The sequence below is a fragment of the Delphinapterus leucas genome, chromosome 9 (genome assembly GCF_059928025.1).
Source record: "Delphinapterus leucas isolate spDelLeu-1000000601 "Yukka" chromosome 9, BTC_Dleu_Yukka2, whole genome shotgun sequence".
NCBI lineage: Eukaryota > Metazoa > Chordata > Mammalia > Artiodactyla > Monodontidae > Delphinapterus > Delphinapterus leucas.
The window spans coordinates 60,572,753-60,593,974 of record NC_143137.1 but is presented as its reverse complement, the minus strand read 5'-3'; the positions used below and the strand labels follow the sequence as shown (position 1 = coordinate 60,593,974).

At 39.5% G+C, this 21,222-nt stretch overlaps 1 protein-coding gene across 1 annotated transcript; it reads right to left on the bottom strand.

Moving 5' to 3' along the window:
- Nucleotides 1–15,179: 15,179 nt before the first annotated feature.
- Nucleotides 15,180–20,727, bottom strand: TAC1 (tachykinin precursor 1). Its single transcript, XM_089917657.1, has 5 exons — nt 19,683–20,727; nt 18,532–18,628; nt 18,015–18,059; nt 17,500–17,523; nt 15,180–16,055 (listed from the first exon to the last, which is right to left on the bottom strand). The coding sequence occupies exons 1-5, from the start codon at nt 19,803–19,805 to the stop codon at nt 15,919–15,921; spliced, it is 426 nt and encodes a 141-aa protein (XP_089773783.1). The 5' UTR covers nt 19,806–20,727; the 3' UTR covers nt 15,180–15,918.
- Nucleotides 20,728–21,222: the final 495 nt, after the last annotated feature.

Below are 21,222 nucleotides of genomic sequence, written 5' to 3'. Positions count from 1 at the left end.
ATATTTTAGTTGTACATAGACTATCTTCGCTTCCCTCAATTTCAGTAGGTTTCAGGGAGTGGAGGAGCATACCGTACATGCAAACTGCCCTTCTTTACCAGAACTTATGTCTCCATTTCTGATTGGTCTTCTTAAAGCCTAAAATTTGCTATTCAGACTCTCTGTCAAATAGATAGTGATCAGTAAATGCACATGAAATAAAATAGGGAAGATGTTCAGTCATTTTAAAATTTCAGTGAATCTCGTGTTAAAGAACATTTTATAATTTGTCGGTTATAGGAGTCTAACATGAAACAGCAATCTATCATTCACCGGCATTCAATATACTGAGGATTAAAAGACAAAACTGAATTCAGGGACGCCTCATCTGTCTCTCTAATGCCAGTGCGCATCACAAAGCCTGATGCCCAGCCGACATTCAATAAATGTGCCGTCAGAGAACGGTGTTTGAATGAATGAACTAATGAATGACAGAGAGCAGTGTTAGCAACTACAATAAACTATCAGACATGAGGTGGATCACAACAAATTTGTTATTAATAATAGCTAAAATTCTAAGGTCATGAAATTTAAAAAGGAGAAAAGTTAAGGTAAAAAATAGCATCATTTTGATTTACTTGTATTCCCTTGTATTTTCTCGAGCATGAGTTTTTATTTTTTTTAAATTTCTTATTTAACTATAGTTGATTTACAGTATTGTGTTAGTTTTAGGTGTACGGCTTCAGATTCTTTTCCATTATAGGTTATTACAAGATATTGAATATAGTTCCATGTGCTATACAGTAAATCTTTGTTGTCAGTTTTATATATTGTAGTGTGTATCTATTAGTCCCATACTCCTAATTTACCCCCCCTCCCCTTTCCCCTTTGGTAACCATAAGTTTCTTTCCTATGTCTGTATGTTTCTGTCTGTAAATAAGTTGATTTATATATTTTTTTAGACTCCACAAATAGTATCACATAAATGTCTTTCTCTGCCTGACTTACTTCGCTTAGTATGATATTCTCTAGCTCCGTCCATGTTGCTGCAAATGGCAATATTTCATTCTTCTTTACAGCTGAGTAATAGTCTATTGTATATATATGTACCACATCTTCTTTACTCATTCATCTGTATATGGACGTTTAGTTTGCTTCCATGTCTTGGCTATTATAAATAGTGCTGCTATGAACAGTGGGGTTGTATGGTCAGGCCACTCAAGGTGGCTGTTCTCTTGCTCTCTGTACATCCCCAGCCCGACCAGTGCCTGCTTCACCTACACCCTACTCACATGACTGACCTTCCTATGAACTTGCCCCAGGCCCCAGCTGGTGATTGTTCTTATCAAAGGGGTGGTGAGGGGCGTGCCCCTCTACTGGTTTCGCTGGTAATAAATGAACCCACCTGACGTGAATTCCCCTGTAACCGGTAATCTACCCTTTACCCTGGGAGAGACTGCCATCATATCCTCCCTGCTGTCTGCTGCACACGACGGAGTGTTGCTCCAGGACCTTGCTTCAGACGTGTAAGCTCCCCCATCCATTAAACTGTTGATGTCTCTGTTGCTGATGCTGGGCTCTTTCTTTGGTCTTGAAGTTGGGCAAGCACAGGCCTTGTAGGCCTGTGGGGTGCAGCCCAATAGGGTTGCATATATCTTCTGTGAATTAGAGTTTTTGTTTCTGGATATATGCCTAGGAGTGGGACTGCTGGATCATTTGGTAGCTCTATTTTTAGTTTTTAAGGAACCTCCATACCATTCTCCATAGGGGCTACACCAATTTACATTCCCACCAACAGTGTGGAAGGGTTCCCTTTTCTTCACACCCTTTCCAGCATTTATTATTTGTAGATTTTTGATGATGGTCATTCTGGCTGGTGTGATGTGATACCTCATTGTAGTTTTGATGAGCATGAGTCTTTTGAGGGTAGCATTATTGAGAATTGTTCACAATCTTCAGAATGTTCTATCTGTTTTGCAGTCTTCCACCTGGGATTGTGTCACACTTTTGTGAATATCATACATCATGGTCCCATGTGCAGTCTTTTTTGAGAGCCACTGAAATATATCATTTCAGTTGACCTAATGAATTATAATATAAATCTCACAGGAAACTAGTTATAGTTTTTACAAAAATGAGTGGTAATTATCATATATTACATAAATGATTTGCTATTTGAAAGAGTATTTTCCTTATGTTTCACTAGTTTCTAAAATATTTGGACAAACACTCATCTAGAAATTTTTCTACATTAGTTTCTTCTCTTGAAATCAAGATAATTATGTCCACAAGCTTGTAAGAATTTCTTATAAAGTTTTGGGAGAGTGAAAGGACATGACATTCTCTCATACATCATTTCTATAATTTTGAGGAAAACCTAGACAGTGTAAGGTGCAAAGTGAAAAGAAAAAAGAGATAGACACATTTGAAAATAAACAACAAGGACTTTTAAATATTATTTATGCTATTGTTGGTTAATGGAACTTTCTGACAGTCTTTTTAAAAAATTAATTAATTTATTTTTGGTTGTGCTGGGTCTTTGTTGCTGCTTGCAGGCTTTCTCTAGTTGTGGTGAGCGGGGGCTACTCTTCGTGGCGGTGCATGGGCTTCTCACTGCGGTGGCTTCTCTTGTTGCGGAGCACGGGCTCTAGGCAGTAGTTGTGGCTCGTGGGCTCTAGAGCACAGGCTCAGTAGTTGTGGCACATGGGCTTTGTTGCTCCGTGACATGTGGGATCTTCCTGGCCCAGGGCTTGAACCCATGTCCCCTGCATTGACAGGCGGATTCTTAACTACTGTGCCACCAGGGAAGCCTGCTGAAAGTCTTAAAAAAAAAAAAAACAACTACCAGTATTTGAAGGGATCCCCAAGGTTGTTTCATTTTCTGGGTCAACTGTAGAGAGGACAGAGTATCTTCACTTATTACTGAATAATGGAAGAAATAAATAGTTAACATAGAAAGATGGTATGCATAAAATATAGTCTATCCTGGATGTTAAGGGAAAGACATTGGCATATCTTCACTAATGTATGACACTGAAGACACACCATTAATAATAAATCATGATGATGATACAAGGGAAAGTATACTAACCATCTAAGAGCATAGATAAGATCCCGTTCAGAGCCATGTTACACTTTTTAAAAATAGGGTGTTCCTTTGTTTCTTCCATGGCATATGTTCCCGTTGGGTATTATATTAGAGATGCTCATCCACTTTTGAAGTTTTTGCAAGGCTGTCTTCTATAGTTCAGAAGTACCTTCTTGTTTTACATTAATAAAAAAAATTCTAGTCCTCTTGATGTACTTGTTTGCTATGAAATAACTCTTTAAAATGATAATCTAACACTTTGTTACTCTGATCTTTTTCAAGCCCTTATTGAATTTCTGGCAACTCAGAAGTTCCAATATATGCTTAGTTTTTCAGTTCTGAAACTGAGTCCTTGTAAAGCTAAGATCCTCTGCCAAGTTCATGATTAACCTCTCTATCCAAAACTTTATTCCCTTTCTTGTCCTGTACCTGTTCCCCCTCAAGATTGAAGAGTATCAAAGAAGAGGGGGGATTGAAACCAAGCAGAACCCTGCACAGCCCTACTGGGTACAAAAGCCTCCTAGATATTCCTAGAGTTCCAAAGGGAAGATTCAAACAGTTACTAATTAGGGAAGTGTGGAAATGCCAAAACAAAGGAAAAGCAGTATAGAAACAATAATGCAGTGATAAAGCAGAGTCCTAGTTCCTCTCAAGGAATATACATAGCAATCTGATATATCTTTGAGTTCATTTATAGGAACTAAGTCCCCCCATCCAGGTGGAAGACGGTAACTTCAGGCTGAGCACAAACACATAGACCCCAGACTGGTTGGAACCAAAAGGCTGATGACTGGGACTGGTGGAACACCACACTATTACCTCACCACCAACCAATTAGAAGAAAGGCATGCATCCTGCAGCCCTCTCCCCAAAATTTGCCGTTAAAAACACTTCCCTGAAGACCATTGGAGAGTTTGGGTCTTTTGAGCTGAACTTCTGTACTCCCTGTTTGGCCTTTGCAATAAACCTTTCTCTGCTCCAAACTCGACATTTCAGATTGTTTGGCCTCACTGTGCATCGGGCACATGAACTTGGGTTCAACAACAGTTCCATTGAGATTTTAGAAAATATCCCCTTATAAATCCTTGCACACAGTTGGTAGGAAAATTTGCAAAATAGTGTGGCTACTATACAAAAAATTATGGCGATTCCTCAAAAAAATTAAAAAGAGAGTAACCACGTGATTCAGCAACCCAACTTCTGGGTGTTTATCCAAAAGAATTGAAATCAGGATCTTGAAGAGATTAGCACTCCTATGTTCATTGCAGAACTATTCCCGATAGCTAAGGATGTGGAAACAACTTAAATGTCCACAGATAGATGAATGGATAAAGAAAATGTGGTATGTACACACAATGGGATACTATTAAGCCTTCCAAAAACAGGAAATTCTGCAGTATGTGACAACATGGATGAACCTTGAGGACATTATGCTAAGTGAAATAAGCCAGTCAAGAAAGACAAATACTGCATGATTTTACTTCTATGAGGAAATCTAAAGTAGTCAAATTCATAGAAGCAAAGAGTGGGGGGTTGGTTGCCAGGGGTTGGAGGGAGGGAGAAATGGGGAGTTACTAATCAATGGGCATAAAGTTTCACTTCAGCAAGATACATAAGCTCTAGAGATCTGCTGTATATCATCATTCCTATAATTAACAATAATGTATTGTACACTTAAAAAAATTTTAAGAGGGTAGATCTCTTGTTGTGTTCTTATGTTAATAAAATAAAAATTAAAACATCAAATTATTAAAATAAAAATCAATGTTCCATTGCTGAAAAAAGTATGCCATTACATTACAGTGCGTAGTTGAGGATTTATTTAAGTAAAATGGTAATGTAACCATCTAAGCTAGTCTCCTTATCACTTTACATGCTTTGTCATCACATACAGCAAATATTCTGGGGATGTGATTTTGGTATCTCTTTAAGATATTTAATAATAATGTTCCTGAACTGACCTACTGGAATATTTAAGTGGAGAAAATATCAGGACTCCTAAATATCAAAGCTGCTCTTAAAGAATAAAAATGTAACCATTGTGGATGTTTATAAAGAGCTGATACAGATTCTGGAAGCAATTTCCGGAGCTCTAAGGGTATAGTGAATAATGTCAACATCGTGGAACTAAGTCCATAAACCTCAAGGTGACTCCTTTGGAAAGGAAAGAATTCATCTGATGGATGGACCATGGTTCAAAAAATTTTCCCTAGTTTCTGGGACTACATTTGCCTTTATGTTCATTGATGATTTCTCAAGTGGTTGTGACAGGACAGTGAGGAAATGGAGGCTTGGGACCAAAGGGAGGCTTGAGGCACTTATTGCTCAGCTGGAAAAAAACTGAGAATTAGAGTGATCAAAATAAGATTCATAAGCATGACCTTGGTTCTTGAAACTTGCCTTCTTTATCTTCCCATAGCCAGATCCTTCCATCATTAAAACCTAGATTAAATACCACCTCCTCTTTTATTCATTCATTTCTTTTTTCCCCCATTCAGCAAGTATGAGCACCTCCTATGAGCCAGCACTATTCTAGATATAAGGGTTTACCAGAAAGCCAGAGGGAAATGGTATCTGCCATCACAAGGCTAATCACACTTTATTTGTATCTCTCTTATGGCAATCACTACATATTATTTGGGCATATTATTATTATTTGGGCATATCTCAACCTCCCATAAGACAGTGAGGGCTTTGATGTCAGTATCACTGTCTAATTTACTTATCACAATGTTTTACAGCTAAAAGACAATTGACAAGTGGTGAATGAATGGACAGTGAATGAATAAATAGGTGAGTGAATGAACCAATTTTTCTGACCTATTATGCCTGAGTAATGCAACATAATTTTTACTTTTCTGAATTGGTACAAAAGAAACCCAACCTCCATCATTATGGGTTGGAGTCGCATAAAATAGGCATCAAGGAAGCCATTACAATGGAATTTTTAAAAATCCAAATGTATTTCTGTGGAATTATAGAATACATTTTCATAGCCTAACATAACTGAATCAGGATTTTTAAAAGGCTACAAATGCAGAATGATGTATTTATGTAATAGAATTATTACCTATTTAGAAGAGGCCATTAATGTGTATTAAGAAAGGATACCACTATATGAAATAGCCATAGAGGAAGTTTTTTAACTTCCTTAAATATTTCTTTATGCAAAATAATGACTCAATAAAGATTAGAAATTAACTCCATACTTTGGTTTATTTTAGAAAATAGTTTTCTTACATGTACGTAAACTAGCTTTGAGGAAGAAGATTACACTGGAAAATATTTTAAAGAATCGAGATTAATACAAAGTTTAGGGAATTGACGGAATGTAATACCTGCTGAAAATGTCCCCTATTGAGGTACATTCTCTCCTATTTGAGGAGTTGTCAATTTGGGGTTTATTTCTCTCTCTCTTTAGCTTTTAATTTCTTCCCATAATTTTTGCCCCAACAACTGCCTTCCCACCAACAGTGTACAAGGGTTCCCTATTCTCTGCATCCTAGCCAACACTTGTTATCTCTTGTCTTTTTGACGACAGCCATTCTAACGGGTGTGAGGTGATATCTCATTGCGGTTTTGATTTGCATTTCACTGATGATTAGTGATGTTGAGCATCTTTTCATGTACCTGTTGGCCATCTGTATGCTTTGTTTGGAAAAATGACTATTCAGGTCCTCTGCCCATTTTTAAATTGTATCATTTGGTTTTTGTTTGTTTGTTTTGTTTTGTATTTTATTTTTTTGCTATTGAGTTTTATGAGTTCTTTATGTATTTTGGATATCAACCCCTTATCAGATACATAATTTGCAAATGTTTTCTCCCATTTCACAGGCTGCCTTTTCATTTTGTTGATAAGTTTGATGTAATTCCAATTGTTGATTTTTGCTTTTGCTGCTTGTGCTTTTGGTGTCATATCCAAAAATCATTGCCAAGACCAATGTCAAGGAGATTTTTCCCTATGTTTTCTTCTAGGAGTTTTATGGTTCGAGGTCTTACATTTAAGTCTTTAATCCATTACAAGTTATTTTTTGTGAGAGGTGTAAGATAGGTGTCCAATTTCATTTTTTTGGTCGTGAGTATCCAGTTTACCCAGCACTATTTATTGAAGAGACTATCCTTTCTCCATTGAGTATCCTTGGCTTCCTTGTCAAATATTAGTTGACTATGTGTGTGGATTTCTTTCTGGGCTCTCGATTCTGTTCCATTGGTCTACGTATCTGTTTTTGTGCTGGCATTATATTGTTTTGAATACTACAGTTTTGTAATATAGTTGGAAATCAGGAAGTATGATGCCTCCAGCTTTGTTCTTCTTTCTCCAGATTTCTTTGGCTATTTGGGGTCTTTTGTGGTTCCATACACATTTTCGGATTGTTTTCCCATTTCTGTGAAAAGTGCCCTTGGAATTTCGATAGGGATTACCTTGAATGTGTAAATCACTTTGGGTAGTATGGATATTTTAACAATATTAATTATTCCAATCCATGAGCACAGACTCTTTCCCCATTTATTTGTATCTTCTTCAGTTTTTTTCATTAGTGCTTTATAATTTTCAGCGTACAGATCTTTTGCTTACTTGGTTAAATTTATTCCTAAGTATTTAATTGTTTTTGATGCTATTGTAAATGGGATTGTTTTCTTTATTTCTTTTTCAGCAGAATAGTTGTTATTATATAGAAATACAAGGTTATTTTTGTATGTTGATTTTGTATTCTGCAACTTTACTGAATTTGTTAGTTCTAACAGTTTTGTGGTGAAGTCTTTAGGGTTAGGTTGGTCTTATTAAATCCTGTCCCATGACTAATGCAGCGTTAAGTTCCCTATAACTTCCGAGAATCAGAACTGTGAACAATTCTCAGAATTGTTTTGACAATAGTTCTGCAAGTAGTGGAACTTTGACTGACCTTCATCAATCTAACATGTGAATTCTTTAGGCTATCTGCTCTCCTGCAGAACAGCCATCTTGAGCAATTCACCTGTTGTGATGGTTTTAATAAAGGCTTAAGCTAACAGCTTTTAGGTGGTTTTTCTTCTTTCACAAATTCATAATTTGGCTGAATATTATTTTCCTTAAGAACCTTTAGATTTTGTTTTTGGACCTCATGGCACCCAGTATTGCTGATGAGAAGTCCGTTCTGCAGTGGTCAATTCCCTATTCTGGGGTTAGCACCTTCCTTTGCAGTCTCTTTTTCCTGCCAGGACCATGGCTTACAGCTGTGGCTTCCCTGTGCTTTCTTTTTCCAGAAACTGTGTAATTTCTGGTCCACCAAAAGTCCTTTCTCTGTTTTTCACAAATCCCAATGTAATTATTAATTTCTTTTAAAAATGTATGTACCTTTTAAAAATTCTTATAATGATTTGGTGTTAAAAGGGGAGATTTCAGCATGTGCTCAAGTTGAAATAAGATTAATTTTGTTTGTTTCTTTTGATGGATCCACATGAAACTATATCCTTCGGGAGTAGAATTGGTGTTCAGATAAGGACTTTTATTTTTACTCTCTACATTTCTCTATTTGAATTTCTGCTTATGAGTTTCCTTTTGATTCAAAATAAGGGGATACTTGATGTATTGAGCATCTTCCTTTTCCACCTCCCAATGTGCTCACCAGCTTTCTCCACCAGCTTTGGTGCCCTGTCTGTGCAGCTTTCCAGTGTGGACAGCACCCAGAGCTCTGAGCCCTTTGTTTTCTGGGTGGGTTTACCCAATGGAGGCAACAAGAGCAGTTCAGACAGGGGGAGGAGATTGAGGTTGGGGCATTTATACACTGACCTCCCCACTCTCTCCCCCATACTGATTATCCTGTGTTGGTTCATCCTCCCATGAAGACAACAGCTGCCAGGTGGCCCTTGGCACACAGAGACCCTCACTTCCTCATCTTGATCCCTCAGGCCTAGGGATCACAGTGGCTCCAAGGATGTTAGCCTGGAGACCACATTCCATTGCTGGCTTCTCTACATCCTGCCCACACCTTTGTGATTAGTCCCTTTATTAAATCTTCCTCTAATGACTCAGCCTGAGTGTCATTTATTTTTGCTCTGGATCCTGACCAAAACAAAACCAAAATCAAAAAACAAACCCCAAGCCAAAGCAATATTGTGGTAACTTAACTATACAGATTGATCTTTTTGCTGTTTTGTAACAGAGTAAAAGTATTTTAGAAAGAATATAGGTGAAGAAAACTCATTTTAGTTGAAGGAAGTATGCCACAGAGGGGAAGTAACAATAAATATTTCATGAGTACAAACTTCAAGTTGAAGTCACTCTCTTTCCTGCTCAGCGGTTGCTAGGTTTCTGGGCCGGGAGGGAGAGCAGACAGGGGTGTGGCCTGGCAGACAATGGTCTTCACCCAGCACTGTTCAATCCTGCTGCAGAGATTTATAGAATCTCAGAGAGGGATGGGGCTGTGGGGACTGTCTAGTGCAGTGATGCACAGCACAAGGCGCCACTCTATTTGTGAGATGGCCCCAGATTTAATTTGTGTGGTAACTATTTAGAAACTACCCATGCTGCTACCACTTCTTTAGTGTGTCTATAAAAACCATTTTAGTGGCTATCATATAGTGCTAATTTTCTCTTTGGGGATTTTGGAGAGTAGCTCACAATGGCATCAGGTAACATTCACAGAATGCTTGCTGTGTGTCAGAGATGGTGCTCAAAGCTTGACATGCATCACGTCCCATGACCCTCACCTAGGCTCCACCTGGCTACTGTCCACTGTGTAGAGTGGTGTATGATAGTAGTGGACAGCACCATTAGTCCAGTTTTACTGATGATGAAAACAAGGCAGAAAGAAGTTAAGGGACTTGCCCATCATCACACAGCCATTAAGTGATGGAGTAGTTTGACTCCGAACCCCGCACTCTTATCCATTACATGGTTCCTTCCTGGTGAAACACCTATGCAGAAAAATATATGTACATACAATGCAGAAATACTGCTTTGTGCCTAAAAACATACCATATATGTTGTTTCATGTCACTAAACACACCATAATGCCATTTTAAGTGATGTCATAGTATTCAGTTCTGTCACTATGCCAGTTTGCTTCATCAATCTCATTGTTATTTCTGCCTAATAATTCCCTTCTAATCCTGACTCCTCTCATATTATAATCTCCGACCCCAACATTTCTTTGAGCTTCATATCCTCAAATGTAAAATGATGATAATAATAATACTTCCTTCAATGAGTGATTAAATATATATTATGAAGCTGTTATTATGATGATGATTCTATGTTGCAATTATTGTTATTATTAAATAGAACATCAAACATTACCGTTGGGGAATGGGGTTCTAGGTGACTCTGATTTTCTCCTTTTGGCTTATCATAATATAATTTGTAGCATTTAAATGTATTGTGTAAGAAGGAAAATTAGTTCATTGGAGTTTTTTGAACAAATTATTCATTTAAATATATAAAGATTAAAATATGCTTTAGCGCTCCTGTCCCACAAGTGTTTGTTTGTTTGTTTTTGCGGTACGCGGGCCTCACTGTTGTGGCCTCTCCCGTTGCGGAGCACAGGCTCCAGACGCGCAGGCTCAGCGGCCATGGCTCACGGGCCCAGCTGCTCCGCGGCATGTGGGATCTTCCCGGACCGGGGCACGAACCCGTGTCCCCTGCATCGGCAGGCGGACTCTCAACCACTGAGCCGCCAGGGAAGCCCCCCACAAGTGGTTTTAACGTTGATCAACAACAGTCACCAGTCCGGAATAAACTCACAGAGTTTTATTTCACTGAGCAATGCTTGTCCTGAGTTGTTTTACCACTTGTCAATATTTCACACTCTCTTATGCAATCAGAAGATGATTCCAAGGACACTTAGCAATGCTTCCCCTTAAATAAATACACAAGAGCTTCCCTCTGATTGCCCTCTATTTCTGATACACGTGCTTCTGCTGGAGTGTTAAGGGCACTAGCAATTCACAGGCAGTCCTTAGATATGCAAGAAAGAGGCTCTTATCTTTGTTATGGGGGTGATGCCATATTATCAGCTCTCTATCTTTCTGTATCATTCTCCAGTGACCTTTGTGAGAGTTTGGTTTGGTGTCTTGATTCTAGTGAGACTCAAACGCTGCTGCATTTATTCCTGGGCTTTAAACACTGCTGAAATGGTAGTGTGCTGATGTTTTGCACAACAAAGAAATAACCAATGAAATGCATCTTTGAAATAGATTATCCTATGTATAAAAGGGAATCATAAGCACATATAAACAGAATTGAGCCTTAACTGTTTTGGGGACCAGAATGTAATTGTTTTCTCCATGAATGATCCTGTGCCAAAAGTGTGTGTGTGAGAGAAACTGGGATTACATTTTGGTCATTTTCCTTAAGAAAGAGAGATTTAGTAGTTTTCTGTTTCAGTATTTAGCAGCCAAAAACAGCTTGGAACATATTTCATCTACTAAAAGAAAGGTTGCTGATTTGACATAAATGTTAATGAAAGAATAAGACCCAATTCTCAAGATATTTTTTTCTTTTATTTAAAATGTAAACTATCACAACACATTGTACAATAAAATAAAGACCTTAGAATCACATTAAAACTTTTAAAACATCTCTATATAGTCACAAAAGATGAAACATGCTGCAGGGATACAAACACAGTTTGGTATCAAGTCTCAGTACACTTTCACCACGAAAACAAACGGAGAAGCTCAGCCTATCTGTGAGTTTCCTTTCTTTAGTAGTAGCTGATGTGACTGCTGCCAACAAAGAGAAATGGTTTCTTTCTTTGGAGACTATAGCTCTGATAGGCTTTTACAACTTCATTGAATACTGTGCTTTGTTGAGAAATTACCACTGACTTCTACTTCTGAGCGAGTTGTCATATTAGAATTACAACACGCTTTTACAACACATATTGGCACAATATGAAAAATAAATACTTTTTGAGTTTTCAACTCAAAACAACAATTATTATTAAATAAATAATTATTCCTCATAGCGCATGTCTCATTTTATCTTGCCTTGGCCATTGACACAAATGAAGCTCAATGAATAATACATTAGGTAGTTTATTTATGTCTTCTTTCATAATTCTGCATTGCACTCCTTTCATAAGCCACTGAGAACAAAGATAAGGTAAAGGGTTTGTTAAGAAGATTCACTGACACAGTTAAACAAAGTTCAAGGCATACAGAAATTTATTTTAAACTCATAATTACTCTTTTCACTCCATTGAAGTATTTCTAAGAGTCTTATTTGCACATCTTCCAATCGGGCCTCAGTCTTTATCCTGATTGGAAGTGATCTGTCCACAGAATTCTTGGTTATTTTGGTCATCCTCATAGACTTGGTGCCCCCAAAGTGTATTTCCACAGTATACTGCAACATTGATTCTCCACAGCTTTCTTAAGCAGTGGCGGACACCATGGTGATTTATAGAAAGGACAATGCCTAAAGTAAACAGGAATAGTAGGAGGATGAAAGCAAAATGTGGGACTTTTATTCTAGGACAGAGTCAACCAACTACAGGCCATGGACCAAATCCAGCCCACTATCTTTTCTTGTAAATAATGTTTTATTGGAACATGACCACACCCATTAATTTATGTATTGTCTATGCCTACTTTAACATTAAAATGGAAGACCTGAGTAGTTGCTACAGAGACTGCATGGCTCACATAGTCTAAAATGTTTACTATCTGGCTCTTACAGAATAAGTTTGCTGATTTCTGGTATAAGGGTACCTAATGGTGTGAGGGTCTCTTCCTATCTTGTGGATTCCTCCCAATGATACATTGTCCTTGAGACTAAAAACAATCTCATTGTCTATAAGTAGGGCAACTGAGCCATCTAAATACAACATAGTTTAACTTACCTCCTAGCACCCTAATGGCCTGTGAAAGATTAATCACTGCTTCCAAAGGTATTTAACATATAGCTAGCAAGTAACTTAAGTACTTTGACTATATGGACAGAAAAAAGTACCAAATTACATTATATTATATTATATTATATTATATTATTAAATATAATTTCAAAGGGGTCTGCAGCCACAAAAGGGTAAGGATCAGATTGCTGTGATCAAAATACTTAAGTATATATTTTCATCATTTTATCTAATACTTTATACGCTTAGATTTACATTGTAGTCAAACTACTGCGCTTTTAAAAATTCAGTATGCATGTATAAAATACTGAATTTAAATAGAAATAGTAGAAAGAATTGTGAAAGACATGTAGGAATCATAGGTTCCACTTTAAACAATTTTCTCAGTGAGAAGGATATGATGAAAGAGTAGGTAGGTGAAGCCTCCAGTGTTATCACTTTCCCCTTTTACCACTGAGCAGGTTCTCATTAGCATCCAAGATTCCCTTAAGTGAGCTTAACAATAAGGAGAATGTTTTATGTCAATCATGCACACACTTCTGGGGTGGAATAGTCTGAGGCCCAATCTTGGCAGTTCTGAAGGAAAGAAACAGTCCATTTCTGACCCTGGTTTGTTTGTAGGAGGAGGAGGGTGATCAGCACAAGTTCAGTTCCTGACAAGCTTTCGGTAACATAATGTTGTTCCTCAGAGAAGGGAAGGGAATGCGAATGTAAACTAACCAAAGACATTAGTGATTGAGCTGAAATACAATGTTCTCTTAATTGGAAGCAGAGTTTCTTACCTGGTCCTTGAACCCTCTAAAACCATATGTAAATGTTTGTGTGTATGAGCTGATAAGGGTTTCTCTGGGAAGACACTTTCTAGATTACTCAGATTGTCAAAGGGGTCTGTGACCACAACAGGGTAAGGATCGAATGGCTGTAGAAGATGTCTATGATAACCTTGCTTCAACTGATTATATGAAAAGGTACCCGACTGGGTATAAATTACATGCTTGCCCATTTTTTCCTTTTATATTTTCTTAACTAAAATGGAGGAGCAAAGATTTAGTCATAAATTGACTCTGATTCATACAGTGATTCTATTTAATATTATCTATAATTATATTATTTTAAGTACATTTAATAGCATCTAATTTGTTCAAATTGCACATATCTATATTATTTGTAAAGTTAAGCATGTTCTGAAACCTTTTATCAATTCTGAAAATGGAAAGTTGTTGACTGGTGTGATTATCAAGAAAACCACAGGTATATAAGGGCTAGTGTACACTTCTGATACAAATAAAGCCAGTGTGGTTTAAACTTATATTCCATTTCCAAAAGCTGGAAGATAATACATACTAATAAAACAACTTTAGTTTTTCATTAGGTACACTGGTAACTTCTTTAAAATTTAAACTTGAGAAGCCTCCAAATTACTGACGAAGAAATATAAATGTAGTGTCTAAATCTGGAAGGTAGAGAACCAATATAAATAGGAGGATACCTTGGACTTCCCTGGTGGCGCAGTGGTTAAGAATCCGCCTGCCAATGCATGGGACATAGGTTCGATCCCTGTTCCGCGAAGATACCACACGCCCAGGGGTTGACAGAACTACTGAGCCTGCGCTCTAGAGCCCTCAAGCCACAACTACTGAAGCCCCGTGCGTCTAGAGCCTGTGCTCCGCAAAAAGAAAAGCCACCGCAATGAGAAGCCTGTGCACCGCAACGAAGAGTAACCCTGCTCACCGCAATTAGAGAAAGCCTGCGTGCTGCAATGAGGGCCCAATACAGCCAAAAATAAAATGAAATTTAAAAAAAAATACTAGGATACCTCATTTTTGCATGACTTTTTCAGATTAATTAAGCCAGCATATCTTACTTACAGATTTTCAGGAAACCAGAAATATTCTAAATGGATAAGACAGGTGATGATTACTTTCTAATTAATTACATGATTAGGATTTTAATTCTAATTTCACTGAAGGTAAAATAAAGAGAATTTGAATAGTTTCAAATTAAAACTATGAACTATAAGGCCTGAATGAGCTTAACAAAATATCAGTTTCTATGAAAATGATACAGGGGTTATTTAACCTTAAAAATACTGTTATGGGGGCTTCCCTGGTGGTGCAGTGGTTGAGAGTCCGCCTGCTGATGCAGGGGACACGGGTTCGTGCCCCGGTCCGGGAAGATCCCACATGCCGCGGGGCGGCTGGGCCCATGAGCCATGGCCGCTGAGCCTGCGTGTCCGGAGCCTGTGCTCTGCAACGGGAGAGGCCACAACAGTGAGAGGCCCGCGTACCACAAAAAAAAAAAAAAAAAAAAAATACTGTGATGAATGAGTTAAGAAATTAGAGTTTTCAGATATATGCATATGGAATTTACATAGAAGATAGAAATTAAAGAAAAGAAAGGAAATATGCAGGCTTTACATCAAGTGAAAGAGTTGTTCAGACTTAAACTGGGTTATGAGAAGAATTGTGGCATTCCTTCTCTTTAAGGGTTTTATAGCCAGAACTGATTATAACCCTTTAGGATAATTTGATTGTGTTCATTTTTGAAGGCATTGGAACAGACTATGTTACTCTCCTAGTCTTAAACATTCACTAGGAGGTTTAGAGTTTGAGCTTCTATAATATCATTAAGAGCAAGTGATTTGTAAAAATGGATTTGTTTGTTTTTATTTATTTATTTTTGTGTTGGAAGACTGTCAGATTTAACCTTTTGTAAGACTTTCCAATTACCTTGGTAACAAGTAAAATTATCGGTCTTATCTCCCCCATCCTCCATCCCCCTTAGTTCAGTAAGGTTAAATGTGGCTTATTGAACAGATGTAAGGGAAAGGGTATTAGACTAGCCCAAAGATTCAGGTTAGGTAATGATTAGATGCGGCAGACACTGGGAGTTTGAGAAGGATAGATTGATATTGTGGTGATATTAGCTCAATCATCTATAAATCCATTCTTGGATTTATTTAGTGCAATTAGATTTTTTCAACATAAATACTAATTTTAGTTTTATTATTCCTGTTTAATACTTTGAAAAGAATGCCTTAGAGAAAATAGAAGTAGATTTAAGGTACTGTTTATTTGCAGTCATGGTTTTATACATACCAGAATTTAAAGCTCTTTTGCCCATTAGTCCAACAAAGGAATCTGTTTTATGCCCTGGAAAAATACATTTAGGGGTATTTTAATATGTATATCTCTGAGGAAATAAACTGTTATAACTAGTACCAAGAAAAAGCAAGCTTCTAAATATATGCCTATATAATAAATATATAATTATTTCAAGTTTTGGTGAGCCTGAAGAAATAAAGATTCCTAGTAAGTCTTATAAATGACACTAAATAAAAATAATACAGTGAAAGCACTTTTCTCAATTCTATATCTAAATATTAGCAAGTACACTTTATTCATATTGTATTTTATCTGTTTATATACAAATGTTTTAAATATTGCTATTTGAGCTAGCTTTGATGTTTAGGGAGTCAATTTCACATTTGTGTGACAGAAACATCAAAGCTTATTTCCTCATATTACTGAATATGTTGTATTTCTCAGGAAACTGAAGCTTAGTTAAATCAGATTCCTATACCTGATGATTATAAACTTCTAAAGTTCACTAGTGCTATTTTGTTGGATTTTAAAAAATATTTCTTTTGGAAAAAGTACGTTAGTTTTGACATTAATAAAGTACATTTATTTTCATTACATGGAATTTTGCTATATATAATTCCCTTGAAAGTCAAGTCCTGAGAAAATAAATATGAATAAGATTTATTTATTTTCAAAGATGAAGCCTTTGGAAAGGATTATTATTTTAACTCTAGTGGGAGGATGTCTCTTGGTTTATACTATATTAGCTAAGAACACGGCTGCTATCTTAGTGTGGCCTCTACTCTGATTCCAGTGAATCAAAATCCAAGTTGGAGTAAGTGAGTGGACCTTGGGATAAGTGAGTGTGATTACGATGGACCCCTGGTACTTTCTACAACTTTATCTATATTTACCTTTAGTATGGACTCTCAGACATTCACTCCATCCTCTTAATTGGCTGCTGGATTACTCTAATAAATGATCATCATGGAATCCAGCATACTAAAATGAACTAGGAGATGCCTATAACTGCTTGGATTTTTGTTTTTGCTTTTGTTTTTTTCAGTGGAAGTGGTGGGGTGGGGATGAGGGGAGAGGAATGTGTGGTGGATTTTTACCCCTAGGATTGAAATTCTTATCTTAAACTAACAATTTACAGGAGTTAAAGGATTCCTTCCTCCCTCCCTCCCTTCTTTCCTTCCTTCCTTCCTTCCTCTCCTTCCTTTCTTTATTTATTATCTCAGTTTCTGTGGGTCAGGAATTCAGCGACAGTTCAGCTGGGAGTTAAAGGATTTTTAATATAATGCATCCTTTTGGTAAGTATGATATGTTTAAACAACAGAGCTTTAAACATTCATGTTCTGGATGTAATATGAGTCTGCTCCATTCTTAAATTGTGTTAATTAAAAATATTAAGTTCTACATTACAACAGAAAATAAGTTATTATGTAAAGTGGAATTCAATCTAATTTACATTTGCATATGATAAATGTCAAAATAATTTGGAACTTACTTTTATGAGAGAGCTGGCCATGTCCTATAGAAAGAAAAATAAAATTAACAAACACAATAGATTTGTTTTAAAGGAGCTATATCTTTTAAAGAGAATTATAAAATAGATTTTTAAAATAATGCAACATTTTCCATTCATGTACTATCCTGAGGAATATAGCAGAATCATAAATGCTATCCAAATTATTAATAATAAAAACAAAATATTTTAAACAAAAGGAATACTTTTAAGTGATTTATGTGGGCCACAGATTCAAACTCAGGTCTGTGAGACTCCTGAGGCCTGAACTGACTGGCCGTACCACCTCTGTTGTTTTCTTATAAGAGATACATCTTCAAGGCCGGTCAGCTTTGATGCTTGAGAGAGAGAGAGAGAGAGAGAGAGAGAGAGAGAGCAAACCCATCTCTTTATTCAATAGTCAACCAAGAATCTGTATTTCAGCCCACAAAAGACATTCTCCATTTTCATACATGTGCTTTCACAAGAGTAAAATAAAGATTTATAGAAATGTTTACCATAAAGAGCCTGTAACAGGGCCACCTGTTTTTCAATTGAGGAATCTGACAAGAGACGAATTGACATTAACTGTTTACACGTTCCACTGATGGTGTGAGAATTCAAGAAAAGGAAATATTTCTATCATGAGACACTGGCAGCTAAATCTAATCTAACCCCAGTGGTCTAAAGTCAGTTTTCCACATGGACTGAGAACATTCTGATATCCCCTGGAGGCCCAGTGCCTTCCTGTTCTTTGTCAGTTTGGATCCTTAGTCAAGGAAGCACTTAGCTTAAGGTTGGTTCCTGTTCTTGGTGGTTTGGACCGATCTCTCCCTCCCTCCGTGGTATGTGTGTGTTAGCGGGGTGAGGGCCAGAGTCGCGCTCCGGGAGATATACCCATTTTAGGGTGGAAATCTCTGCTCATAGATCAAGAGAGACTGCGTGCTCTGAGCATGAGCTAGGATTCCGGGGTGGGAGTGGCGGGGTGGGGGCGGTGCCCAGAGAGACAGAGAGGGTGATGGCTGCCCATCTCACCAGCATCCCGTTTGCCCATTAATCCGAAGAACTGCTGAGGCTTGGGTCTGCGGGCGATTCTCTGCAGAAGATGCTCAAAGGGCTCGGGCAGCTCCTCCTAGAGGACAGACGCACCGACAGGGGCGTGTAGGCAACCAGTGCAAGGCGCCGGCAAACTAGAGTCATTCTGGTGGTGAGCTCCAGCCTGGGGCAAATCTTGGCGGTGGGGACAGGCCAAGCCTGGGTTGGGGAACCAGCTCCGAGGCGTGAGGAGGCCGGGCCTCCCCACACCTGGGCGTTGCCTCTCTCCACTCCTCCCCGCCCAATTCGCGTCCGGCGCCGCCGCCTCCCCGAAGCCTAGCCCTAACCAGTTAGCTGGAGGCTCGTCGTCTCCAAGCCCTGCTCGCTTTCCCCTCTTTCCTCCCATCCCGGGGACCCTCACTCATCTGCCGCTCAGCTACCGGACTTTGTTCATCTCTAGCTCGGGCTTTGGAGGCTTCTCACCGCCCTAAATGCGCACAGGTGTGTGTGGGGGAATGGCGGGGGGAGGGTAGGGAAGGTGACAGCCCTTTACAAGCAACTAACAGTGCGCGACTTTCACTGTTCCGGCGGGGCGCGCTCTCTTGCGCGAATAGCCTGCGAGCAATCTAAAGGAAAACTTGCGGCTACGTCTCCAGGTCCGTAAAATAAAAGTCATGGCAGGAAGTTAGCCTCCTACCCACCTGCGACCCTCCAAGCCCTCAGCACCTCGCCACTTGCCCCTGCTTTTGCCTGCGTCGGGCGCGCACTCCTCTGCCCCTGCCCCAGCATTTCCAAATGCCAGGTCCTTGCAGCTGGACCTGAGTCTCCGAAATCCGCGTTAGCAGGGGATGAAACCTTGTGAGGTTTCCAGTCTTGTGAGGATTCCGGGATCACCTGGGAGGGTATTATTCCTCCAGAGAGTTCCCGAGACCCGACGATGCAGCCCTCGGGAGGAAACTTGGTTCTTGGATGCAAAATCTCGTGTGGGACCCAGGGGATGGCGTTCCTCTACATCCCTCCCGGCGCGCCTCCACCGCCTCTGGTTGCGGTCCCGGTGCCCGCTAGGGTAACTAGGATGCTATCGCGGGGGGTAAGTGACACCTCCTAAGCCCATGAAGAACGGCGCGGGCCATCTTGGGACCGAGTCTCACCTTGATCTGGTCTCTGTCGGACCAGTCAGACCAATAATTCAGATCATCGTTGGCTCCAATTTCTTCTGCAAACAGTTGAGTGGAGGCGAGAAAAAAGACTGCCAAGGCCACGAGGATTTTCATGTCGGATTTCTGGGAAGAGTGGGGAGAAGAGGCAGAGGAGAGAAAAATATATAGATGTATTGAGGGTTTCTATCCAAGAGTTGAGACAGCAGAATTTTCGATCCCACAACGGAACTCAAGGTCGATTGAAACAAGATAAACCGCCTAAGGGCTAAAGTCCTGTCGGTACCCTTTAGGAAAGAGAATCAAGCCCTAAAGTTTCTCAAATCCTATTCTTCCTAGATCCCAGCTCCCCCAATCCCCAACCCACCAATCCACACCTTCAAGCCAGGAGGCTGTGCGGGTGGAAGACAAAGAGGGACAAGGCACTTGGGATACCCTTCTCGCCGCCGTCTCCCTGCCGTCTCCCCGCAGTCCCCCCGCGGTCCCTCAGCTCTCTCCCCGCACTCCCTCGCTGCAGCGGCCCATCCAGCCCTGCTAGACGCCGCCTCGGAGCGGTGCGCGGTGCGGAAAGCCCACCCAGCAGGGCGCAGGCACTTACTGCGGCTGACCAGCCCTTGGGGTTCCTCGGCGGGTCGGAGCGCTCGCTGGGCGCTCGGCACTCTGTCGCAGCAGCTCGCGCTTTTGCCTGCTGGCTGCAGCGCGGTATTTATCCCAGGTTCGCTGAGCCTCGAGACCCACGTGACACGCTCCCCACGCGACTTTCTGCTCAATATTTAATTAGCCGCCTCCTCTCCTTTCGCTTGCGTCTGATTGAGAGTTTCCGAGACGGCAATCCGTCGGTGCGCATAACATCTGGACCCAATTGGGTTCGAAATGACGCAATTATAGGAAAATCGAGATCTCGCCATCCAATCCGCAGCGGCCTGTCTTCTTCCGTTTGCAGATCTGACGCCCCCTCCCCTCTTTTTCTTCAGAATGGGGTTCCATGACACCTGAGATTACTCATCAATATTGAACAAAGTGACTCATTCCTCAGACTTAGGCAACTTTTAAGTCCCTTGAGAGGGTAAGTTGCACTTCCAAGGATGGCCAAATAACTTCGGGTATTAAGATATTGTTGTCGAAAATCAGAAAGAGATAAGAAAGGAGAACTTCAAATGGGGGGGTAGGGAGACATTTCCCCCCTATTTCCATCTGCAGAGTGTCAAGTGTTTCTGAGATATATCAATAGCATCTTTCTACGAGCAGAACATCCTTCTCCCAAATTAGCTAGAATACTGGCGTTTCTTCAGTAATACGAAAGGATTTTTCAGTCCTATAGGATTTCAGACGATGGCAGCAGAATTATTTTACGTTTTGGAGACAGGGGAATTTAAACCTGGCATTGCACGTAGAACTTTTATATCAGTGCCATTCTAGGATATCTTTTGTTCCAAGCTAGCTAGCTACATGCTGGAGCAGGGGTACGTTTTCGCTTCTCTCCTACCATTTCTCACTGAAGACTAAGAAACGCGCCAGAGGTGTACAGGATCCT